This window comes from Lontra canadensis, unplaced genomic scaffold (assembly GCF_010015895.1).
Source record: "Lontra canadensis isolate GAN:19392208 unplaced genomic scaffold, GSC_riverotter_1.0 scaffold28, whole genome shotgun sequence".
Classification (NCBI taxonomy): domain Eukaryota; kingdom Metazoa; phylum Chordata; class Mammalia; order Carnivora; family Mustelidae; genus Lontra; species Lontra canadensis.
This window is the reverse complement of record NW_022631022.1, coordinates 1,865,568-1,889,932: the sequence shown is the minus strand read 5'-3', so window position 1 is coordinate 1,889,932 and position 24,365 is coordinate 1,865,568. Positions and strand designations below refer to the sequence as shown.

General features: G+C 42.6%; 1 protein-coding gene across 5 annotated transcripts in view; it reads left to right on the top strand.

Moving 5' to 3' along the window:
• The window catches only part of IQCH (IQ motif containing H), a 186,976-nt gene that overhangs the window by 106,142 nt on the left and 56,469 nt on the right, over nt 1–24,365 (top strand). For 2 of the 5 annotated variants that reach the window (XM_032864629.1, XM_032864626.1), the window contains 3 exons: nt 2,428–2,700; nt 7,334–7,525; nt 23,580–23,700. In XM_032864629.1, the coding sequence (XP_032720520.1) occupies nt 2,428–2,700; nt 7,334–7,525; nt 23,580–23,700 (586 nt within the window). The remainder of the gene's footprint in view (nt 1–2,427; nt 2,701–7,333; nt 7,526–23,579; nt 23,701–24,365) is intronic. The other 3 variants (XM_032864625.1, XM_032864628.1, XM_032864627.1) reach the window with 3 other exon arrangements.

The window sequence follows — 24,365 nt, the reverse complement described above, 5'->3', positions numbered from 1 at the left end:
AGAAAGGTCGAGTTTTCTAAATCACCTTGCAAGTTACAAATTCAGGCGGGACTGAAACCCGGGGGCTTTCCACGTTCTCTTTCTCCCATACTTATCATTACACCTTCTAACAATTTGCAAACTGGTGCTGCTAACATTCCCGGAAACAGTTGCTTAGCATTTCTCTGCATTTTTATGCCATGTTCAGTAGATAATTTTGATCAGAATTGGGGAAGTAGATGCAAGTCTACAAAATCCCTTAACTCTCTTAAGACACTGGCATCTTGCATTATATAATTTGCACAGTATTTTTTTTAAGATTTTATTTATTTATTTAACAGAGATCACAAGTAGGCAGAGAGGCAGGCAGAGAGGGGGGGGAAGCAGGCTCCCTGCTGAGCAGAAAGCCTGATGCGGGGCTCAATCCCAGGACCCTGAGATCATGATCCAGGCCAAAGGCAGAGGCTTAACCCACTGAGCCACCCAGGCACCCCTTGCACGGTATTTTTAATGACTTTATTTTAAAAAAGAGAATTTTTCTCCATAACAATAATTACTACCATTTATTGAATATCAACTCAATGCCATGCATTATAACAGGTGTAGCATATTAATGATCTTATTTTATCCTTAGAGCAAGCCAACAAATAAGTATTTTTATTTCCATTTAACAGATGGAGAAACTGGGGCTTTCTGGGTGGCTCAGTCAGTTGAGCATCCGACTCTTGGTTTCTGCTCAGGTCATGATCTCATGGGTCTTGAGATCAAGACCCGAATCTGGCTCCCCACTCAGCAGGGAGTCTGCCTGGGGATTCTCTCCCTTTGCTCCTCCCCCAACTTGCTCTCAATCTCTCTCTAAAATAAAATAAATATATCTTTTTTAATATATATTTTTTTAAAAAACAGCTGGAGGGGTGCCTGCGTGGCTCAGTGGGTTAAAGCCTCTGCCTTCGGCTCAGGTCATGATCCCAGAGTCCTGGGATCGAGCCCCACATCAGGCTCTCTGTTCAGCAGGGAGCCTGCTTCCTCCTCTCTCTCTCTGCCTGCCTCTCTGCCTACTTGTAATCTCTGTCTGTCAAATAAATAAATAAAATCTTTAAAAAATTAAAAAAAAATAAAAAACAGCTGGAGAAACGGAGTCAGAGGGAGTGTAAATCACTTGCCCAAATTCATGTAGCTTAAAAGTGACAGAGCTGGATTCTAAGCCAGAACTCCCAAGTCCCCAGCACTTTCTCATGTGCCATGATGCCCTCCTCTCTAGAGGAAATGAGCAGTCTTGGGTTCTCATATTCCATTCTTGGCTAATGTCTTTTGTATGCCCATCCTCACGTGACTAAATCCTTCCTATCCTTCAAAATTCATCTTGACCCCAACCTATAATTTCGTAATAATAATATGAACTAACATTCATTAAGTGCTTATTATGTAAGTGCTTTTCATGAATTATCTCATTGAATCCTTGCAACATCCCTATGAGTTGGGTATTATTGTTATACTCATTTTACAGATGAGGAAACCGAGGTCCAAGGAGAATTAGTAATTTGCCTTCTCTGCTGTCCCCACCAGCACATGGCCTCTGCCTCCCTCCTCCATGCCTCTGAGCCCTCTGTAATTTTTATGGCCCTTCTCTGCCTTGTATTAGTTATTCATTGACTGTACTCACTTGTGTCCCCACTCCTAAAATGCAGAGACATGCTTTACTGGTTTCGGTGTGTGCTGACCAGGCGGCTCTGTCCTCTGCCCCTCCTAGACATGCCAGAATTATTTATTTCAATTGGATGAGTGGTCACATGTATTATTGAACAAGGTCTAAACTGTCAAAAATAGAGAGTTTTCCTTTGAAAAATAAATTTAAGACTCACTGAAATTTTCAAATATTTTCTATCCACGAATTCTGTCCAGAGTGTTGCCTAAAAACCAAAATAATCATTATAAAAGTACGTATTTTCTAAAGTGGACTTGGTGGTAGAACTTTGGAAAAAGAGTATCGTGCGCTCCTTGCCTACCCAGTCACTTAAAGAGTAGCCAGATTAGGAATCCCGTAGAGTGAAGCATACTGTAAGGCTTTTTTCTTCATTTTTTGCATTGATTTTCCAGACGCTTTAGTATTAAACCATTCCAGAAGTGTTGCAGAGATGAATCACTATTATCCAAAGGCCGCCAGCCTCTTTTCCTTCTGACAGAAGGATAATTCCACGTGGATCAAATAAATACAGATGTGTAGTAATTAGTTCTATTCCCAGTGAGCCCATTTCCAATGCACTAAAGATGTGAGCGATTATGGAACCTCACCCCAACAGCTTTTATCAATTTAAACTGCTAAACAACAGGATAGGTCACAACCCAGCCTGCTATTAATAATGCATTTATTGTGTGCAACATTATAAATTGGGCGTATGGACTAGAAAAAGAACACCTTTTAACAAGAATGATACGGTCTCCCCACAGAAGCATCATATGTGCCTGGCCACTTACCTGATGTACAGTCCCAAGGCGATCAAAAGAATAAAAAATCTCATCCAAGGAAAAGAGGCCTACATTGTCAGTGGGCTCCTGCACAGAGATGACTTGGCTGTGGCGGATATGTTAAACATACCCATCCTGGGTCCGGAGCCTGAAATAGCTCATCTTTACAGTAGCAAGTCTGGAAGCAAATGGGTCTTTGAGAGCGCCAATGTGCCCGTCCCTCCTGGAGTATATGGCATCTGTCATCACCAACAGGTATGCAGGGTGGACGAGGGAGGCTCTTCTCAAGTGACCTTGTGGGAACTTCAGGCCTTCTGGAGCCAGCCCTAACCCAATGAGGAATACATGGAATGCTTAACTTATTTGATGGGGTCTGCGTTAGGTCTTCGTGTTTCAAAGTATCTTCCTCTTGGCCTTGCAGAAATTGTGGGAATTACTCAAGATAGTTATTCATTTGGGTTAAGCCAATGAAGGCCCCGTCGATGTACTCATTTGCTCTCAGTATTTATCACCTTAACATGGATTAATCAATCATCATATTAGCTAGCCAGTCATTTAGGAGGACTTAAGAAATGCAAGAGTCAGTTTGGGTGAAAAGGATCAGGTTTGGAAAGGCGAGCCTTTCTGCCGAATCAGGATGCAGAGGTCCTATAGCCGAGGGCTGCACACATCCTTGGCCCTGTAAAACAATCCTTTGGCTCCTCAGGAAAGGGCCATAAAGGGAGTAGGAGAAAAATCCCGGGAAGAGGACAGGAAACAGATCTGGAATAAAACTATCTGCATCTGTGTCTTTGTTTTGCACCAGATCCAAATTCCTTCAGCAGATAGGTAAGATCCTAACTATTTAGAGAACTATAATATTAGTCACTAGAAATGATGTTGGAGTCAACTCTGGCAGGTGTTCTCCCATTTAACCTCTACCTTTTTTTCACAAGAAAGAAATAGAAAGACAAATGGGTGTGAACATTCCCTAACCTCTGTTTCAGTAGATCTCTTGACGATCACTCCCAGCCAGTCACCGTTACAGCAGGCACCCAGTTCTCGGGAACCTAAAGAACGGTGTGCAATGAAGCGGTGTGTGAGGGATGATCCTTAAGGATCCTCCTCCTTCCCTCAGTCGCTTGATCATGACACTCCGAACGTCATAGCGGCCGAGCCCCCCAAATCAAGCCTTTCAACAAATTGTACTTCTCAGAGACTAGTCTGAAGGTATTGTTAACTTATTAAATTGCCCTAAAATTGTCTAGGTAGAGTGTACTTGGGCAATACGTGGGCTCATGAAGGAAGTTTCTCTTGAAGATGACAGAGTGTGGAAAAAGCCAGCACAGGCAATTTTAATGAGTGAGACAGAGGCTCCCCATGAGCTGGTGTGCCCCACTGTTGACCGCCATTATTCTCCACTGGAATTTGAAGGTAAAAGGGGGATTGCTCGACTCTGCTTCCCAGCAGAATACTCAGCTGAGAGATTGGAGACAAGTGAAATGCACTTTCAAACTATAATTTTACATATGTCCATTACACGAAACCATCTTCAAAACTTTAAAATGAGTGTGCAAAATTTATAGGAAGTCTTGCTTTCACCTTGACTTGATGAGAACTCGGGCCATCTTTGCTAGAAAGTGTTTTAGAACTATATGCATTTCATTGTGGAAAGCAGTAAAACCTCCCTCTCATGCTGGTATTCAGAAGCAGGAAAACCTCCTTGTAGACAACTCGGATTTGAGGGACGTCATTTAACCTATGGCATGTGCAAATCGTATCACGATAAACCAAGTCATCACTGACTTCCCCTCCACTTGTTTGAAAACATACATCTGAGGTCATCAAGAATTAAAGTACTCCATTGAGATATTTCCAGATAGTGACTGCCCTACCGAATCTGAGTGTGTCAGTGTTTTGAATTTGCAGATGGTGATGAATCAATAACACTGACTTTTTACCAATGTGCATTATAAACTTAAAGCCGGTGAAAGAAAGCTGTGATTATTTTAATTTAGGTGAATAAATATTCCCGACTATCAGCTGGATTTTAGCAGCCAACGTTTTTCTACTTCTGCTCTATACCAGCATAAATTAAATGGCAATTAAAAAATATATTACCTCTTTTGAACAGATAGACTCAAATAGAAAATTGAAAAATGTTTGGAAATAGCGTAAAGTCATTTGGTTTATGATTAAGTAATTTATTTGTTTGTTTTTTAAATCTAGCATGAGCCCAGTGAGCATTTCCTCTTTTGATCCATAAAGTAACCATGCAAGCTCCCTTTCTGACATGTGCTCCATATAAAATATCGACAGCTTCGGTTAAATAATCAAAACTGGCGATGCTATTTTAAAAGCACTGTTCAATTTTCACTTAAAGATAGCACATAATTCTTTCCAGTGGTGCAGTCTTTACAATACTATTGATCCTCTTCATTACTGTAGGGGATCCATCAACAGACACCCATTTATAGGATTCTCAGCAGCAACAAATAATAGGATTTGGAAGAAACAGATAATAATTCTGTTAGTAGTTGAAACCTCCAAATATACAATATATCTGAACATACAATGAAAAAGGCTATGGCTACGAAGGCTATGAAGGCCAGGACACTAAAAAGCCTGGAACACCTTTCCTTAACGTTAGCAAGAGAATTTCATCAGATATTAAGAGCCAGAGACCATTTCTACTTCTGCAAAGTGTGATCCTGATACAGCAAAGTATGATTAAATACAGAATCTGGGGGTGCCTCGGTGGCTCAGTCGTTAAGCGTCTGCCTTCGGCTCAGGTCATGATGTCAGGGTCCTGGGATCGAGCCCCGCATCGGGTTCCCTGCTCAACAGGAAGCCTGCTTCTCCCTCTCCCAATCGCCCTGCTTGTGTTCCCTCTCTCGCTGTGTCTCTCTCTGTCAAATAAATAAAATCTTTAAAAATAAATAAATAAATAATCTGTCTTCTCAACACATTAGAGAAAGAAGGGATGTAACTTTGAAAGGCACATTACAAAACCTTCCTAGGCTATGCTCATAGCCATATGGTATGCAGACAAGAGTACTTGTCATTTAAACACCAAATTATCTGCAGACACTACTTGATAATTAGAGAGCTAAGACAATCCCATTTCCACCCTAATTGAATACCCCATGGTTGCATTGGGCTTCCAGGGATCCCAAGTACACCCATTTTGATATCACTTCCATACTGCTGTGTAGTGTAACACCCCCAGGAAGATTTGCTGAAAAGACACAACGCAGGAGAACAGATTGTGTCTTTACTCAAAATAATTTTAATCTTCTAGCTCTAGACTTCAGCAGAACTACAGACTCGAGTCCTTTCACACTCCTTGGTTAAAAAAACCCAAAAATTTAAAAATCTGTTCAGTGAGCAAATCATCCAAAGACAAGAGAATAAGAGCGTCACAGAGACCTCCCCAAGTACAGAGGACCATAAAGAGAGCTCAGAAGAGAGAATGCTTAGTACTGTTTTGTTTCTTTCTGGGTAATACAGACCAGAACATCTGACAGGGAGACCAGACAAAAAATCATTCTATGATCTAATGGGTTTTCTCCAAGGCTCTACTAGTAGAGTATTATTTACAATCAAGTAATCTGGGCTATAGACTTTTGCCTGATTCAAATATATCCGAAGTGGCTTAATTGACTACAAGGAAAATTGCTTCTCTTGCTCCTCTTCTGACTTCTTTCTCCACCTCACCCTCTTCCAGCACCTCTCTGCGTACTGAGGTAGGCAGCATGGTGGAGAGCAGAGGAACACAGGGGCTGGAATCAGAGCACCCTGGGTGGAGTCTCTGCTTTTCCACTTAACACCAGGTGATTGGGGATTGTGGGCAAGTCATTTAAATTAGCTGAGTCTCCGGGCACCTGGGTGGTTCAGTTGGTTAAGCTCAGGTTAGGATCCCGGGATCCTGGGATTGAGCCCCACCTCTGGCTTCCTGCTGAGCAAGGAGTCTACTTCTCCTTCTCCCTCCTCTTCTGCCCCTCCTCTCTTTCTCTCTCACTCAAATAAATAAATAAAATGTTTTAAAAAATAACAAATCAGCTGAAACTCAATTATTCATATATAAAATGGAACTAATAGTAATGCCTGCTTCATTTTTGAGCATTCCAAGATAAAATTCATGAAAAGAGCCTAGCCAAATGCCGGGCTCCTATGGAGAGTTCAGTAAAGTTAAATGTTGGCCATCGTTGTCATCGTAAAGCTTCAACTTCTAATCCCACCCATTCCCAAGGGATTGAGCCCAGTTCTTGAGGAAATACTGTCTCAATTAAAACATAGTTGTTTTTCATGAATGTTTTATCTCCTTTATCTGTCTTGTTCACATAATACTTATGACATTCTTGGCCAACTGACCAAACAAATGCATTTCATGTACGCTAATGAGGAAACAATTAAACCTTTATAGGTTATAACATTTAGAAACTCAGCAAAGCTCCAAACAGTTAAAGTTCTCAAGACTGTAACTCATTATGGACTTGAAACTATTAAAAAAAAAAGCATTTGAAAAATCAGTAAGTAAACACATAATTCTCTAGGGGTACCTGGGTGGCTCAGTCAGTTAAGTGTCTGCCTTTGGGTCAGGTCAGGATCTCAGGGTCCTGGGATTGAGTCCCATGTGGGGCTCCCTGCTCAGCAAGAAGCTTGCTTCTCCCTCTGCCCCTTACCCGGCTCATGCTCACTCTCTCTCCCTCTCTCTCCTTTGGTCCTAGTGGTTAGTGGTTTCTTCACATCATATATATATCATTTAAACTTCTAATCTGTCTTAATAATTAGAAGATAACCAAACGAAGAGACCATTTGAATACACCTGAGTACAACTAAGTTAATACAACAAGAACGAATCAGAAAATGAGCCATATTAAATATTGCTGTGTCTTGGGCCCCACAGATGCTAGAACAGCTAGGTCAGCTGGTCATAGATCACCTGGAAATTCAACGCTGGCTCTTTAAAATGGACTATGAGTTTGGAGGAAACGGGACTGCCTTTTGTGACGTTGCTTCCCATCTGCAGTGCTACAAGTGGTTCCTACAGGAGAAGAGCAGATATGGCCGTGAGAACTGGAGGAAGAAATGGGCACAGGTGAGTTCAATGTTGACATAAGCCCATGGTGTTTTCGAGCAGTTAGGAGATGGTGCAAAAGGCTCAGCTGGGAGGTGAGAGCACTTTCTTCTAGACTAAGCTGCATCACCTATCAGCAGTGATATCTTAGGCGTGTCAATTTAGGCGTGTCAATTTTTACTTTCTTGGGCCTTAGTCTTCATATATAAAGTGAATAGGCTTAATCAAGTTACTTGAATATTATTTCTAATATATTTTTAAATTTTTTTAAAATTTGAGTTAGCATTGCCACCCAATGTTACATTAGTTTCAGGTGTACAAACGGTACTCTCCACATTTTGCAGTACTCATGACACGCGTCGCCACCATCTGTCACATACAGCACTACGACAATACCATGACTACATTCCCTATGCTGTCACTTTCATCCCTATGACTTATTCATTCCAGTTATCTTCATAACTGGAAGCCTATATGATTAGGTTATTTTAAATGTCCCTTTTTGGGCCCTAAAAGTCTTCAAGCTGACTATGGTAATTAGGAAGTAATTTTTTTTTTACCATATTCAAATAGCATTACAAATCTCATCTTTTGGTCTAAGTGGGTCTCGATCATCTGCTTCTAACGAGTGTTGTGATTAAGCTAGCTGTGTTTTATTATGAGAGACAAGTTCTAGTAGTGAATGGTTGTCACCTGGAAGCTAATGTATAAAAGCCTTCTGTCAGCAGTCATGTGTTTCTGAAGACAGTTCAAGGAAATTTATGTAACCGCTGGTCCCTATGAGATGTTGAGAAAATAATACATCTCAGCCAGAAAATCTCCCAGCAAAAGCTGAATAATAGGGAAGAAGCCTTAGCATATGAGTGGATGTGTACAGGTTTTTCCATGTATACTGGTGGAAGGATGAATTGTACAACGTCTTAGTCTGTTCCAAACTTACTTAATAATTAAGGTAATTTTAATGGCTTCGTATATCACTTAAACCCACCATTTTTAAAGCTGCTTCACTTTGCATCCAGAGGCCTAGACCTCCCTGGCTTTTCTGAATGTCAGATCTCTGTTTTGGCTAACACTAATGAAAGCATAACTGATGAGGAAAATCTGGGTGCAAATTCCCTTAACTGATTCCTTCCCCACCGATGTACATAGCAGTGGGCTGGGCAGTGAGTTTTATCTGCTTTGAGCATCCCACTACAACAGTATGTGAATAAAGACACAAGTGATGGAAAGGAAGGGGCGCATAAGAGAGAACCACATTATTCTTGTGGAAGTGAAATGATAAATAAATCTAGAGAACAGTCAGAAGAGAGAGTTCCCTTTGACAAATGTTACTGTTCTCCCCATGATCTATTCCAGGCTTTTCTTCCTCCTCCATCAGTGAATGGACTAAATGCACAACCTGTCATGGCCAGCTTTTTACATATTATTTAAGGGATACCAAAGTGAATTACTCTTCTAGAAAAAAAATAAAACAAAGAAAATGTATTTAATTTTGAAGCCCATAGAGATTTCTCATGTGTTCTTGTTAAACTGGATTTTATTTCATATTGTGTATTTATTTCAATTTTCTTTTTAAAGCAAAACTGCTGAGATTAAACTATGAAAATAAGACTTTTTTATTTAAAAAAATCAAAATGTTAGTGTGCAAGGTATTTTTCTCACTATTTCTAGCTAATAATTTTTAAAGAATTCCCTGATACTAGACTATGATAAATTTAAAAATGTTTGACTTTAAGTTTAAAAATATATGGAATAATGACATATGGCTGAATTGCACTTAAAAGCCTGACTACCCGTTATTTAATTTCAATTACTTTAAACTACACCATTTTAAATTGTCACCAAATACATTTGGCATTAGCGTTAATAGTATTAAATGTGAAACTCTTGAATAATTAATTATCTATGTCATTTTTTTAACTTAACAAGGAAAAAATAATTACTCAGAAATCTGTTTAATACTGTGTGGGATGGTGCTTAGCCAGGATATAGTTGGAAGCCAAAAATAAAAATAAAAAGAGAAGTGGTTCCGAAGAGAATTTTGGGGGGTGGGGTGGGGTAGGAGACTATTGCCATTCTTTTGCCTTCAAAGTGAAATTGTATTCAGAACAGAAGTGAACTGCCATCTCCATTGAGTGCAGCTACTGAGAATTTAGGATTAGAATTATCCTTTGTTCCAGAAGACCATGGTAATGGTGCGCATTTAGACATCAAAGCATTACTTTATGAGCACAGGCATGTTTTAACGTCCTATTACAGTTGGTAGACCTGTTTCTTTTGATAATGAAGATGTTGTGTCATCAAGCCTAGCCTTGCACATACAAAACATATGCTGGCAGGTTATTAAAAATTTCAGCTTCTTGATGAAAGACTATCCTGCGGGCTAAGAGTCCAGAGAAAGACTCCATTCTGGGAGAATTATTAGAAATGAGAATATGACTGTAAGCACTAAATTATGTTAATACTTACAAATAGCATCATTTGCATAGCAGTTTATGACACGATACCATGATTTTTCTCCTTGGTATGTGGTAGGCAACAGATTAAAAACAGTGCTGTTTATGGGAGTTTGAACTGTTTGGAGATTCTCTTGCATCTCATGCAGATATTGGTTTTAGATGTAGGCATGATTCAGTGTAGACTCAGAGATCTAATACAAAGATCATCTTTTTTGCCAGAGTTATTGGACTGGTTGCAATTGAGACTCGAAACAAAGTCGTGGAGTCAACAAATGCTGGAAAAGCTGTAGTCACGTTAAAAAAAAAAAAATCAGTATAGACGACGTAGATGATTTTAGGTAAAGCATAATGTTATGTGATGGCCACAGCAGCAACAGAGCTCAACTCTTCGTTTTGTTTTCATGGTGGTTTGGTACCAACATTTCTCTCTTCACCCTGTCAACTGATAAAACCTACCTCCCTTTATAGGTCCCGGTAAACTTCCCTCACTTAAGTACTCAATGCTTGTTAAGGTTTAATGAATCCACACACTTGCACACATTCCAAACATCCCACTCCCCAGTTGGGGGTATTTCTTTTCTTTTAGTAGGAATAAAGGCTTAAACAAAGGAAGACACGCTTGTAGGGGAAAAGCCTTCTTGGCCGCTCTCACCCAGGACAGTGTAGGGAGACCCAGGTAGACATTTGCTGTAGTACCCACCCTTCTTGTGGTTCTTTTTCTTTCTTTCCTTTCTTATTTTTTTATTTTTTTTAAGATTTTATTTATTTATTTGACAGAGATTACAAGTAGGCAGAGAGGCAGACAGAGAGAGAAGAGGAAGCAGGCTTCCCACTGAGCAGAGAGCCCTATGAGGGGCTCGATCCCACAACTCTGAGATCATGACCTGAGCCGAAGGCAGAGGCTTTAACCCACTGAGCCACCCAGGTGCCCCTCTTTCCTTTTTTAAAAGGTAAATCTTCCCTCCCTCACTCCTGGGAGACTGGCTTGGTGGCCAGTCTATTGGCGATGCTATTGGCAATGTTGCTTTGCAAGAAAAGGTATTTCTAGAGCAGTTTCTCCATGTAAAGAGCCAAGCCAGTTTACTATTGCATTTCTATGTTCAGCCCTTTTTTGGGTCTTTGTTTCCCTGGATGGACAGTACAGGATGCCAAGTGCTTACTTAGGAGAGAAAGGAGGAAAAGGAAATCGAATTGCCTCCTGAATGTGCCTACATAATATTGCTATTTTAGCCAAACCAAGAGCAGTTTTATGTTTACTTGTACCTTTGTGTACGTTAGACATCTGAAATTAATTTGGAGATCACCAAGGAAAACAATTTATATTTAAAAATACTAAAATACAGGGGTACCTGGCTGGCTCAGTAGGTAGAGCATGCCACTCTTGATCTCAGGGTCATGAGTTCAAGCCCAATATTGGGTATGGAGACTACTTAAAATTAAAATTAAAAATATGAATTCAAGGCATCCACACCTAGAAAAAAGTAGAATAAACCACAATAGTTGTTTTGCTTCCTTGTAGAATGAAATCAGCAAACAAAAGTATGAAGGAGAATCATCACCTACCTAGTCAATGCCTTAGAACTCCATGACTCTATTGTGAAGACCTCCATCTCTTGAGATGCCCTTGCCTCTGGGTCACAGGAGCTGCTGTAGGATGGCTGAGCTTGGTGCTTATGTGGAATTTAGCGGGTATATTAGGCAATCCCAAAGAACCAATACCCTGTAAGCACATAATTTTTTAGAAAAGCTAAATGATAATATAATAAGATTAAAAAACTATTTAGCCAAGTAAGTACATAATCACTTTCCCCAAACTTAGTTGTTTTCATTTTTGTGTATTAATTTTCAAGTGTGCTACATTTATTTCTTATAGCTACAATAATACCATACATGCTATTTAAACATTAGATCCTAAATGTCCTCCACGTTTATAGGTAGTGGTCACAATTGATGGCTATATGATATTCCCTCAAATTGATTTACTCTAACATATTAAACCATTCAACTAACTTGAAAATTTATATTCTTTCCCACTTTGGGGGAGTGGGGAGAAAGCATACGGAGGGAGTAAAGATTTGTTTTTTATTTTTTGGTTTCTGTATGCATCTCTTTTAACTTCTGCTGAATGATTTCCTTCGGAGAAAGACTCAGGAGTAGAATGCTTAATGGCTTGCTATATGTTGCCCCATTACTTCCTAAGAAGGTAGCACCAGTTTCCAAGGCTGCTAGTAGAGAATGAGCATACTAGTTTTGCCACCACCTTACCAGCACTGGATATGATGAACTGTTTGCACTTTTATTTAGATGTCAAAATGCATCTTCCAATTGCTATTACTTGGTTACTAGCAAGGGATCCTTTTTTCACATCCTTATTTATTATTTTTATCTTTTATATCAAAAACAACCTATTGGTATTAGAAAATCTAGGTTTTCTAGATGAAGATAAAAAATCTAAGGTAATAATTTGCCCTAGTCATTAAACTCATATGAATGGTTATTTGTTTTTTATTTTTTTTTATAGATTAAAATCTTGACTTTGTATATTATCTTTATGTATTTAGTAACTGTCAGAATGCTGGCCTACACAGGAGATGAAGCATTTTCTTAGATATATAAATATACACTGTTAAAGTCTTCACATTTCCCTGTATTTCTCAATAATAATAATAACAATAATAATGATAATTAGCATTATAGGACAGCTGGGAGTGCCAAGCCTTTCAGCCCTTTAAGGAACTATTTCATTTCATTCAATCTCATAAAAACCCTGACGTTTCTAGTCATTTACCTCCACATCACAATGATAAGTATTGTTATTCTGTTTACAGATGGAGAAACCGATACTTCAGGTAATTAAGTGACTTGCCCCAGTTCACGTAGCTAATAAATGATGGTGCCTAACCCGGAATTCACACCCACTCCCCTGGCCCAGTGTTCTTGCCACATGGAGGTGAGGCCATTTAGAAAAGACCCCTTGTTTGAAAATCCCTGAGCAGTGTTCTCTCCACAGGGGTCCCTACCATTGTGACCTGCTGCCCTGAGGGACAGGTTTTCTGCGTTCTGCAGAGATGTGGGAAACACAAACATTCCCGAACAACGCAGCAGGGAGGAAAGGTAGGAGGGCACACCAGAGAGCAGCAAAGAAGCAGAACCCCTGCTAGGGAGTCCCTAGGATCCAGCTTTTTGCAACACAACTGTCTCACATACCCATATATGTTCTTGAGTGATGAGAGTGAGCTTTAGGCATCACCCTTTGTTCATGGGGGTGACGAACTTTCAATGCCTTCGTCAACTTAATACAGCAGCATGATCATTTCAGTAAGCCTGTAAATAAATTCTCACAAAGCTTAGACTAGCCAAACTTCAGGATCAAATGTAGCAAAAAAATATGGTGGGCATTTCAAACCTTGTTTTTTGGATATGCAACTATATACTCTGCTTGTGTTTTTTTAGTCTCCTGCTCCAGGTTGATGTGATAAACTCCCTCTTAAGCTGAACGAGTGTTGGAATAGACTAGCCTGAATAATTGAACATTCGGGATAACCAGGAGGTGGTCTGGCTCCTCAGGGTTCTGTAGCCCAGGCACATAAGGTCACTAGGGGGGAACCGTGGGCAATCACTTTCTCGCTCTCCAAGTCTCTACCTCTTCATCTGTAAAGAGGGATAATATTAGTACCTGCCTTGTGGTGGTGGTGGGGGGGGTTAAATAAGATTCCTTTGTAAATTGGCTAGCAATGTCCTTAGCACACAATAAGCCTTCAAGAAATGCTACCTGTTATTACCAATATTACCATAAAACATTGAATAAGTATGTACAATTTAATCTCCCTCTGGTGATTCAGAAGGTCCTATAGCCTCTTGTAGGCTTCCAGAAGAGTGTTCTATGTATCAATTATCATTCTATAGGGTTGTGGTTGTTGAAGATATGCAATTGTGTTACCCAGTTGTGCCTACCTCCTGATTTACCAGGCAATGCCTTTTAAAGAATAAACCTTGACCGCAGTCTGGTTTCTTATCATTTGAAAGTAGGAGATAAATTTCAGTTATTTTCATTTTCTACATGTCAACTAAAGAGGCATTGACCTGACAAAGTGCAGCTTGCTCTGACCACAAGCTTGAGACCCAGTTGCTTCATTTTCTGGTTCCAGTTGGTGTCTTTTCTAATTAGTGTAGCAGCACGTTACCACCATCATTGGAAAGCTTTAATCATTTACATATTTTTTCTTATCTCTGAGAATGACTTAGAATGTTTTCTTCCAGTTCAATGGTTATTTTCACAAAGCTGCCAGGGATGGGTTTGAGGTACTTCTCTGGGGCCTGAGGAAGATGACAGGAGAAGGGAAATTGCCTCCCCGAGTAAATGAAAGCCGGGTCCCCCTTCCAAGGACCTATAATAACCAGCTATACAAGCTGTTGGTTTGTGTGTCCTATTGATTTAATATGCTTCTAATCAGTACATAAAGCTATGGGCCTGCAGTGTTAATTTTTCATATGCTTACAAAGTACCCTTTGATTTTCTGTCACACGTTAATTACAGCGTTTTGCCATTAAATAGGAAGCTTTGTGTAAACTAATTACTAGGTAATCATTGTCTACTGCAAGCGTGCTGTTTGTACCTTTTATTTTATTCTAAAAATGCACAGATCTTGCAGTCTGGAAACACTCTACCTTCCAGCCATTAGCTCTCACTAATTCATAGCATTATTGTGGTGAGAGTGTAGGAGTTGTAATTGTTGTGGTATCAGAGCTGTTAATTACCGGAGTAAACAGTTGAAATGGTGCCAAGGTCTATTGTACAAGGCAGAGAAAAGGAGGTTTAAATGCTACTCCCACCATCTGGGGACTGGGGGAGAGGCAAATGCTTGAGAACAGCAGTGAGGCACTATGGCCGCCTCAGCTCCAGGGTTGGCGGCCATATGGATCCGGAATATTTTGAATCAATTGAATTTAACTGCCAGTTTTTCGCAATAACAGCGTGGAAGGAAGGAATAAAGCAAAAGATGAGAGAAACGAGAATTGGTTAGTGTTTTCACATCCAGGAAGTCCCCCTTGGAGTTCTTTTGGAAATATCTGCTTTGCTGAAAACCACAGAGCAGGCATGGGTATTTGGAATAGATTCAGAATGAGTTTTACTCTCCGCCTACAACTGCGCCATTTGCTTCTGGTCGTCTGTCCTCCGGGCGCCCCGGGTGAGAGAGGGATGCCCTTGAGAAGGCTCGGACTTTCCTATCATTGCACCAGGGCCAACAAAAAAAAAAAAAACCCTCTCTTTTGGAGTTCACTGATTTATTGCCCTGGTGTTTTCACCAGCATGGTCTGTAGAAAGAACACAGTAATAAATACGTAAGGTTATCGTATCTGCCTCAAGTATACCCATCCGGACGCGTGGAAATGCCAAAGAAGGTACAGCTCTTTACTCTGATTAAGAAAAGTAAATCGCTTGCCCGTTCCTTTTGTATAAAACTAAAATAAACATCCTCCTGATGGTGTTTCATTTCATTCCACAAATTCCACCCCCTCCTCTACCACTTGAATGAAAAATCAGAGTCCAAAGGGCACATGTGTTTTCTTTCGTATTCAATTTCCAGTTAAAGAGATTTTTTTTAGCACGCGCAGTTTTCTCAACCAACCCTCTTTCTCTGACTGGTAAGAAAGAGACGTATTACCAGTAATAATAATTATCGCCACTTCCACTGGCAGTTTATTTGGAAACTGCACGGTTTCTGCTCTACAAGACGGCGACATCTTTAAAACACTCATGTAGTTACTTGATGTCACTCCTATTTCATACAATTCCCTTTAAACGCATTTTCCCACATTAAAAATATTTTTTGAAAATCTGCCACTTGCAGCTGTAACTACTTCTTAATATCATTCCCAAACCGTGAACATATTCTTCTTTTTTTAAACCACCCCAGATTATTTATTTTTAATTGTTCCTTTAGCAGATGTTGGAGTAATTTCAGGGCACAGTGTAAACAGCTCCGTTAAAGAGAGAGATCACAGCCTGCCACGTGCGCCGGAACCGAGGGCAGGGTTTGTCGGACTTTTAGGACCGCAGTGTGGCCCCTGGGGGTTGGGGGAGAGAGGGGGGAGGGCGGCAGACAAATTTCCTGCTTGTGTGTGTGCGTGTGCAAAGTTCAACTAAGAATTTCAAGAAACGCTTAATCTTGATCTATTGCAACCCCCAACATGCAGCACGGAAAGAGAAACAGCAGTTTAAGTGCTGGAAAGTTGAAAGGGAAGGAACCTCTCCAGAGTTTCTGGTACGGGTGAAGCAGTTGTGCAGAGCTTTGGAGTGGAAGGGCAACATATGTGCCTCGGTTGGACAAAACGCTTCTCCAGTCAAATCAACTGCTAGGCCTGCATGCTGGTACAAGGTGGAGGCCTACATAAGGAGGGACAGACTCCTCAAGAAGCAGCGAGTGGATAATGCTACGTAAGTATGGAATTATATACCGCATTTTCACCATTCTGTTTAATGAGAGCCGCCACCGCAGCGAATCACTTGCCACCCAGCCGAAATGGGCCATTAGCTATCAAGGGAAAATTGTCTTTGCCGCTTTCAGCAGATGGAGCAAATATTTTACAAAGCAATTTTACATACCAAAAACATTTGTGTGCCTTGGTAATGTTGGCTGTTTTACATTATGTTACCTTCTACAGCAGCATAATTTTCCATCTCATCGAAGGCAAAGTTGGCATTTTTGATTTTTAAATTCTCAATTAACAATTAAACATGGAGTATTAAAGCAGTCCTTAAACTTTAAGTAGGTGTGGGAAGTAGTTTATGACTTGCTGAAGACATTTTCATTTTTCCTTCATCTTCTCAGCATATTTTTGCACTCTAAAGAGGGACTGTTCCTAATGATCTTAATGGAGAGAAATGAGTGAAAACTTCACTACTGATTGCAGAATGAGAGTAACCAAAGCGCAGACAATCAGAACATTGGCCGGCTGAAAGCGTCTAGCACGGATTGTGGGCACACGGTTTGGACTACCCATTTGTATCTGCTTAAAATGTTTAAACTTCAAGCAACAGAAAATCCAACTCAAAATGGCTTGACTATCTATCTCAGCTAACTGAAAATCCAAGGACCAGTCTGACTTTGGACAAGGCTTAATCCAGTGGCTCAGTACCACGAAGGACCTGGTGACTCCATCACTCCTCCTCATTGCCCACAATGTCTGCCCCGCCCTCAGGCTGGCGGTCCGCAGGGTTGCAAGATGGCTGCCACCAGCTCCTGGAGCTTGTCCTTGATCGAGACAATAGGAAGAAAGAACATTGCAGTTGAGGGTGAGCCAACCTCCATCAACTCGTACAGCTAAGAATGAGGTGGGGGCAGTTCCTCAAAGGGAGTTTGGGACATTGTTACCCTGACCAAGGGGATGAAGATCCTGGGCAGCCAACAACAAATGTCCCCTCCACCGCTTTTTCATTAATTTGATAGCATAGCCTTAGCATCATGTGGTTGATCTAATCTGACCCAGACTGACCATTCATGCCCGCTGGTAACAGTTACAGAAGCAGATCCCATGGCACTGCGGCATCCTGGTAGCAACTGGATTTGAATCCCAGTTTGCTACTTCATGGCTGTGTGACATGAAATGAGAATGATAATATCTACTGCGAGAGTAGCTTTGAGTTAATAAATATAAAAAAATCTCTGGCGCAGGCCTGCCACGTGGTAAGCTTTCAGTGAGAGCTATTATTTCACCTAAAAAATGGCTACGGTGGTAAATGCATCCTGTGCACAGCAAAGCAACCGTTCTCAATTTGCCCTCAAATTTGGAATCCCTCCCTTCTCTCCATCTTTGCACCACCAGCCACCTTTCATGGTGCCCACATTTTACCCTCTGAAGCAGGGCTGGTGAAGAAGGCTCATCCAGCAGTCAGAGGCAGCCAGAGAGCTCCCACAGTCTCACCGCATGAGTGCGGGAGTCTCATCCCTTCTTCTGGGACATGAGGCATCTGACTTAGACGATCCATATGGCCCATTTCAACACTGACAGTCTTGCTTAGTTTTTTAAGTCATTGTCCTGCCCTTCTAACCTCAGGCCACCTTCCATTCCTCTGTTTAGGGATAGAAGAAATCTTTACAAAACAGAACAATCCAGCTAGGTCCCTTGGTTTCTCTTTTGAGCACCACCAATGTGTGATGTAAGAGATTGGAGGTGATTAGCCAAGAAGTTATTTTCCTTAATGTACCACCGCAGATCTAGCAAAGAAGCTTCTAAAGTAAAGAGAGTTTGGGTGGGATTGATATTTAGAGCATTCTAATTTGTATTCCTTCTTTCTCCTCTTCCATCCTCTCCAACACACACACACACACACACACACACACACACACACACACGTACTGAATTTACCTGGGAAAGTTAACTCTCTGGAGTTTGAAGTAGCTTTAGTCATTGAGGGCGGTATTAAATTGGATATGCTAGCGGCTTCCCCTGAGAGATCATGAATTTACTTCAGACAGATATCTCTCCCTTCAAATTTACACTTTCTTGATAGAAAAAGAGAGTGGGCTGAGAGGCAAGGTCCATGCTTGATAGACCAGACTCTCTAGGATACCGTGGTGGGTCAGAGGGAGGCCCTATGTGCTATGCTCTGCAGGCATCTTGGAACCTTCCAAGGTCATGACTATTGTCAGTGCTCCCTGGGGGTACTTGTGCGTACTGGAGAAAGGGGACAAGCCTATGCAATGGCAAAGATGGGGCCAAAGTTTCTCCTGGATGGGATTTGCTCTCAAGCTCTCAGCTCCACAAAGGCCAGCAGCTAATGTGTGTTGGCCTAATCAGTGCAATGGTGATGGAAGAAAAATCTGTAATTCTGATTTTTTTTCTCAAAAAGTAAAGTGAATTTTTCTAATATCATTTATCATCCACAAGGTACATAGTTTCCTTCCCACACCTGCAGAGTTGTTAGCTCTAAATTATCTACTCCGTGCTGGTGATGGGACCTCTGAAACACTGACTGGGTAGTCTACCACCTTGATGTGACTCCCTGAAGTGAAACCTTCTAACTACTCACTTCACAAGCTTATAGGATAAAGGTCCCCATTGCTGGCTTGTAACAGACATTTTATGTATATGTATAAATACACACACATACACACACACACACACACACACCTATATAGGCACACTTTGGGAGAGTGAAAAGGGGGTAAAGAAAGCAAGCTAGCACTCCTTCCTACAAACCTCCCATTTTTTTCTGTCTTTAGTGCCGTGTTAATACTCACCCAGGAGCAGAATCTGACAATGCAAAAAGCCTCTTCATTCTAGAGTTTCTGCCTCCCATTTGCAAAGCAGGGAACGTGATACTGTGCAGGCCTACATCAGAGTCTTACTGTAGGGACCGAATGAGCTCATGGATGTGAGCCTACCTCGACAAAGGAAAGCATTCTACGTATACAGCTTTGACCATTCCCTTGAACCCAGAGGTCTGTCTGGTGTGGTCAGGTGCATGGGAGTACGCCGGCACCTGGGTGTCCTCAAGTCATTTTGAAGGAATAAGCCTGAAATCGGTACAGATCTCCCCTTACAACACCTGCTCTTGAAGATGTGGTAACTGTGTTCAAACTACGAAAGATGATCATCACTAGGGAACAGAAACTACCCCTCTGCCCCGAGAACTGGCATCTGACATCGAGAGCCCTCGTTGCTCCCAAGAAAAGGGTGATCTCACATTGTCTCCCCTCAGTGTTGCTGGAGTCCTCTGCACCTGGCTCTGAGCTCTAGCCTCACCCACCTGTGCACAGGTGGCTTCCAAGCTGAAGGGTTGTTTGTAGGGTGGTGGAGATAAAACAGCTCTTACATGGAATGTCAGTTTGCTGCCTTTTCTTGAATGTATGAGCTGCAGGTCCTACTGGGCTTGTACCATTTGGCTCCGTGCAGTAGGGGTGGGGCGACAGTTCTCTTTTCGTTGGTGCTAAGGCCGTTCTTAGCATACTCCTCCTATATCCCATCAGATGCCTTCAAAGAAATTCACTGAAGAGCTAATATCTTCCCCCTATTCCAAGCCATATCTTTTTCTTAGTTAATCATGGCCCCAAGCTGCCTCCATGTGCCCCAGCATCCCCTAGCGAACACCACCCCACCAGTGCCTTCAGCTGTGTACTTCTCATGAAGGGACGCAGTTCCTCCTCCTGATTCCTGCAGCAGAGTTTCCTCTAGGAAATTACCCCCTTGCTGTGGCTTTGTGTACAGCGTCAATGCTGCGGGTTGGGCAGAACGGCTGGCTGTGTGAGCAGAGGCAGCCGCGGCCGCTTGGCACGGCGTTCAGATGCCTCACACAAGCCTCAGCCCTACGAGTTAATTATTGGCCCTCACATAGCGTGTTGCATCTGAGGTGACACTTCATAAATGTCACTTCGTTTATCTTCCCAATGCCCCCTCAGAGGCAGGGAATCCCATAACAACCACCCAGGAAGCATGGGTGGTTCTTAAGTGGTCATCCCCCCAGGTGGTTCCTGGGCAGCAAGGAGGGAGGCCTGTTGAGTGGTTTCACATTTTCCCTTATTCTGGAACTTCAGCTGCTCAGGGCTGTGTCCGTGTTTAACTACCGCCATGATTCATTCCACAGTTAGTGTTCCCTGTGCAGAACATTGGGGCAAATAACCTCAAAGCCACTGACCACACCCTGAGGGAGACCCCCCCCCCGGCCCCCCGAGCTGGCGAGCACAGAGAAAGTATACCCAGCTGGTGACAGAGAAGGCTTCCTGGGGGAGGTGTGACTGGGACTAACTCAGGATGAGGAAGAGGCAGCCAGGGGAGGAAAGGAAGGAAAGCAGGCTGAGGAAAGAGACCGAACAGGAGAGTTTGGGGCAAGCCTGGGAGCTGGAGAGGAGAGAGGTGAGGCTACATTAGGAATCGCGGGCCGAGTTACAGTGGCCCCTCTTCATGCGTTATCTGGGGAGTCTCACTTGATCTTCAGGTTGATGGAGATCTAGTTTCAAGATTTAGGTAGCAAGGTTCCCACCTATTCCTTCACTGACTGCCCTCCATCGCCATGCCCTAAAACACAAAGACACTCTTTTCCCCTAGTTCAGCTACTTAAAAGGAAGGCCTGACATTTGGTCATTTTTCCTCCCATTGCTTTTATCGTAGTAAATACATATAACATAAAATTTACCATCTTTAACATTTTTTTAAAAGATTTTATTTATTTATCTTTATTTATTTATTTATTTATCTTTATTTATTTATTTATCTTGTCACCTACTTGTGACAGAGATCACAAGTAGGCAGAGAGGCAGGCAGAGAGAGAGGAAGGGAAGCAGGCTCCCCGCTGAGCAGAGAGCCCGATGTGGGGCTCGATCCCAGGACCCTGGGATCATGACCTGAGCCGAACCGAAGGGAGAGGCTTTAACCCACTGAGACACCCAGGCGCCCCTCTTTAACATTTTTAAGTGTACAGGCCTGTGGTCGTAAATATGTTTGTAACCCTGGGTGGCCATTACCACCATCCATCTCCCTAGCTTTTCTCATCTTGTGAAACTCGATCTCTGCACCCATGCAGCACCAACTCCCCATTCCCCCTGCCCCCAGTCCCAGACAGACCACTATACTGTCTGTCTCTGTGATTTCGATACTCTGCATACCTGTAATTTATTGATACGTGCATGAGTAAATGAATAACTGAGTTCTTTCCCTTTGGACTTGATATGAATAGCCACACAGGAGACGATGGCGCAGATGTCTTAACACTTTTTAGAAGTAGGGCCAGGAAGACCCTTTAATCATGGGTGAACGGAAAAGAAGCCTCCACGGTCATGGGGAAGGGCCTGGCCTGTGAGGCTTCTTTGGGCTTTCCCAGAGCAGGGTGGGAATCGACAGCCATGCCCGGGCATCCGAGCTTTGGGGCACCTCATAAATCACAGACAATTGGTCTTCTTTGATACACTAGAATGCTTTTAACTGAAACAAGTGCCAAGTGAAAAGAAAGTTGGGCTTTGGGGGACAGTGTTCCAAGAAGGAGTAATGAGGGGGTCCAATCGTTGGAACTCTGCGCTGTGTACGGTTGTTTATGATTGAGATGCAGGACTCTGAAGGCCTGAGGCAATGTCCAGTGAAAAGTAGAGGAAATGTGTACACAGGGCAAAATATGCAAGGCAAAATGTACCCTGCTTTGACAGCAGTTTCCCTGCCTCCACTTCCCAAGGCAGAGGCTCGTGGTCTGAGCCTGCTTCCCCAGCCCTTTGGAACAGACCTCCAGCCCCTGCACAGTGACTCACCCTGAACCTGCTGGCCGGATACTCTCCCCTTCTCATCGGCATTTTTGTTCTGTATGTCAAGCACTTACTAAACTAACTAATGAGACTCTCCCACCAGGATTTTCTTGATATTTCAGAAATTATTCAGATGATTTGGACCTGCCTAGAGTATATTCTCAGATATCTGTCTTCTATTATAGATTTTCAGAGAGCACTGGACCCAGAATGAAACAGATATCCCGGGGAGCTGGGGGTGGGGAGCGGCGGGGGGTGGGGGGGCAGGACAACCACTTTTTTAATGTCAGGGAAGTTGGAAATAAATGAGTATACAGATTATTTCTAAGATTCCTTTCAACCCCACTCACCGAAGCGGTGGACTCTTTTCCGATTCTTCCAAATTACTGAGCACTCACACATAGATCCAGAAGGTCCCCAGCAACCCAAAGCAAGCCTGAGTTTTACTTGTCAGCGTCCCATATTTTGAAGATTAATATTGCCCATCAAATGGTTTTACATCTAGTGCCCCCTGCCCTACTTCTGCCAGAAATAAAACCTAAAGAGATGGCTTTTATTTGAAAATTTTTAGAGATTCTACTAGGACTACCCAGAAAAAAAAAAAAAATTGACTCTGGCAACCTGAAGCTTTTTATATCAGAAAGTCAGGCATCTTATTCTTTAGGGAATTTCCAGCTGTTTTCATTTTGACACGGGGCTCTGTGGTTTGGGTTATTTGATGATGGTAAGGGGGCTTGTCTCAGGTCTAGTCAGATGAGGCTGTGACCTAGCGGGGAATGCCAGCCCTCCTTCCCACCTCACTCTTCCAACCTGCTATCTATAACCCCACCTTTATAGGATCAGCCTGAAGTTTAAGGCTTTGATCCCATGGCTATAGGATGTGGAGTCCCCCCAACAAGGGGGAAAGGACACAGTGCCAAAGAAAGACCCTTTCAACTCCGTAATTTCTCCCAGGGTCAGCCCGGTTAGGGTCATAGAATAAAAAATGTTCGGGTCTGAAGGATCTTAGGGACAAGGTAATGAACCCCCATCTTACAACAAAGGGAACCTAAGGTCCAGAGCGAAGAGGCCCACTGTCCAAGGACACTCAGCTGGTCAGCTGCAGTGGGTCTGCAGCCGGGTTTCCTGACATCCAGGCGGAAGGCTGCCCTTCGGAGACAAGAGGCATGACTAGCAGCAAAATTTAGGGGCCAAATCACTTTGAAATATGAAAACTGAAATGCCCAGAAAATTAGAGCAAAATTTCAAAATGGCTTTCTGACTCTGGGTAAACAGTAACCACATTTTTTTTGCCTGTTGGAGGCCTGGTTTTTAATCACTCCACAAGCAGTTTTCATTTCTGTAGTAAAATTGCTTGTGGTTCTATTTAATTTGTTTCTGCAGGAGCCAGCTTTGGTGAAGATCTCCGAGGAGCTGGCGGGCATTTTAGCACAGCACGCACAGCCAGTCAATGAGAAACGGTTCCCGACGTGGAGGAAATTCCTCCAAACATTTCTCTGTCAAGGTAAATAAGACTGTAAAGTTTCTACTGAGGATTGGTCCGCACAACCTTGAATCCCTAGTTTTGGGTCAACCTTGCACCGATTTAAATCCCTTACCTCTCTTGTGTTGGTTTTACATCAGTGCTCCTACAAGCAGACTTCCTTCTCTCTTTTGAAGTTTGTCTGGAAAATTAACTTGCGCCCAGTCTCTGACATGAACGGGAGCTGTGCGCAGCAGGCGTGGCGGGCGGGCACAACTCGGGATCCTACCCTGCGTTTGCACCTTGGACTTCCCCTGACAGGTGGGCTTTGAAGTCGGATGACCGGGTTATGGAGCTCATCCCTGACCTCGAACAAGGTTCTAAAACTCTCAGAGGCCCGTTTCCTCCCTTACCGACCTCACGGGGTTGTTGGGGAAATCCAACACAATACGGATGTGAACATTTCTGCCACACAGCCTCAGCGTGGGTCCTTAATACGTGTTAGTCTCCCCTTCCCTTTTGTGAGACAGTGGAAATGGTCTCTCCTCCAGTTCTGAAGGCACGACTTCTAAGTAAGGATCCTCCACCGTCCTTCCGTCCTCCTAACTCACCCTTTGCTCTGAGGACACGAAGGGGGTGTGTGGATGAGGGGTTGAATGGAGCAAGTGATGCTTGTCCCCAGTTGCAGAGGTGCCTGTGGGGACCAC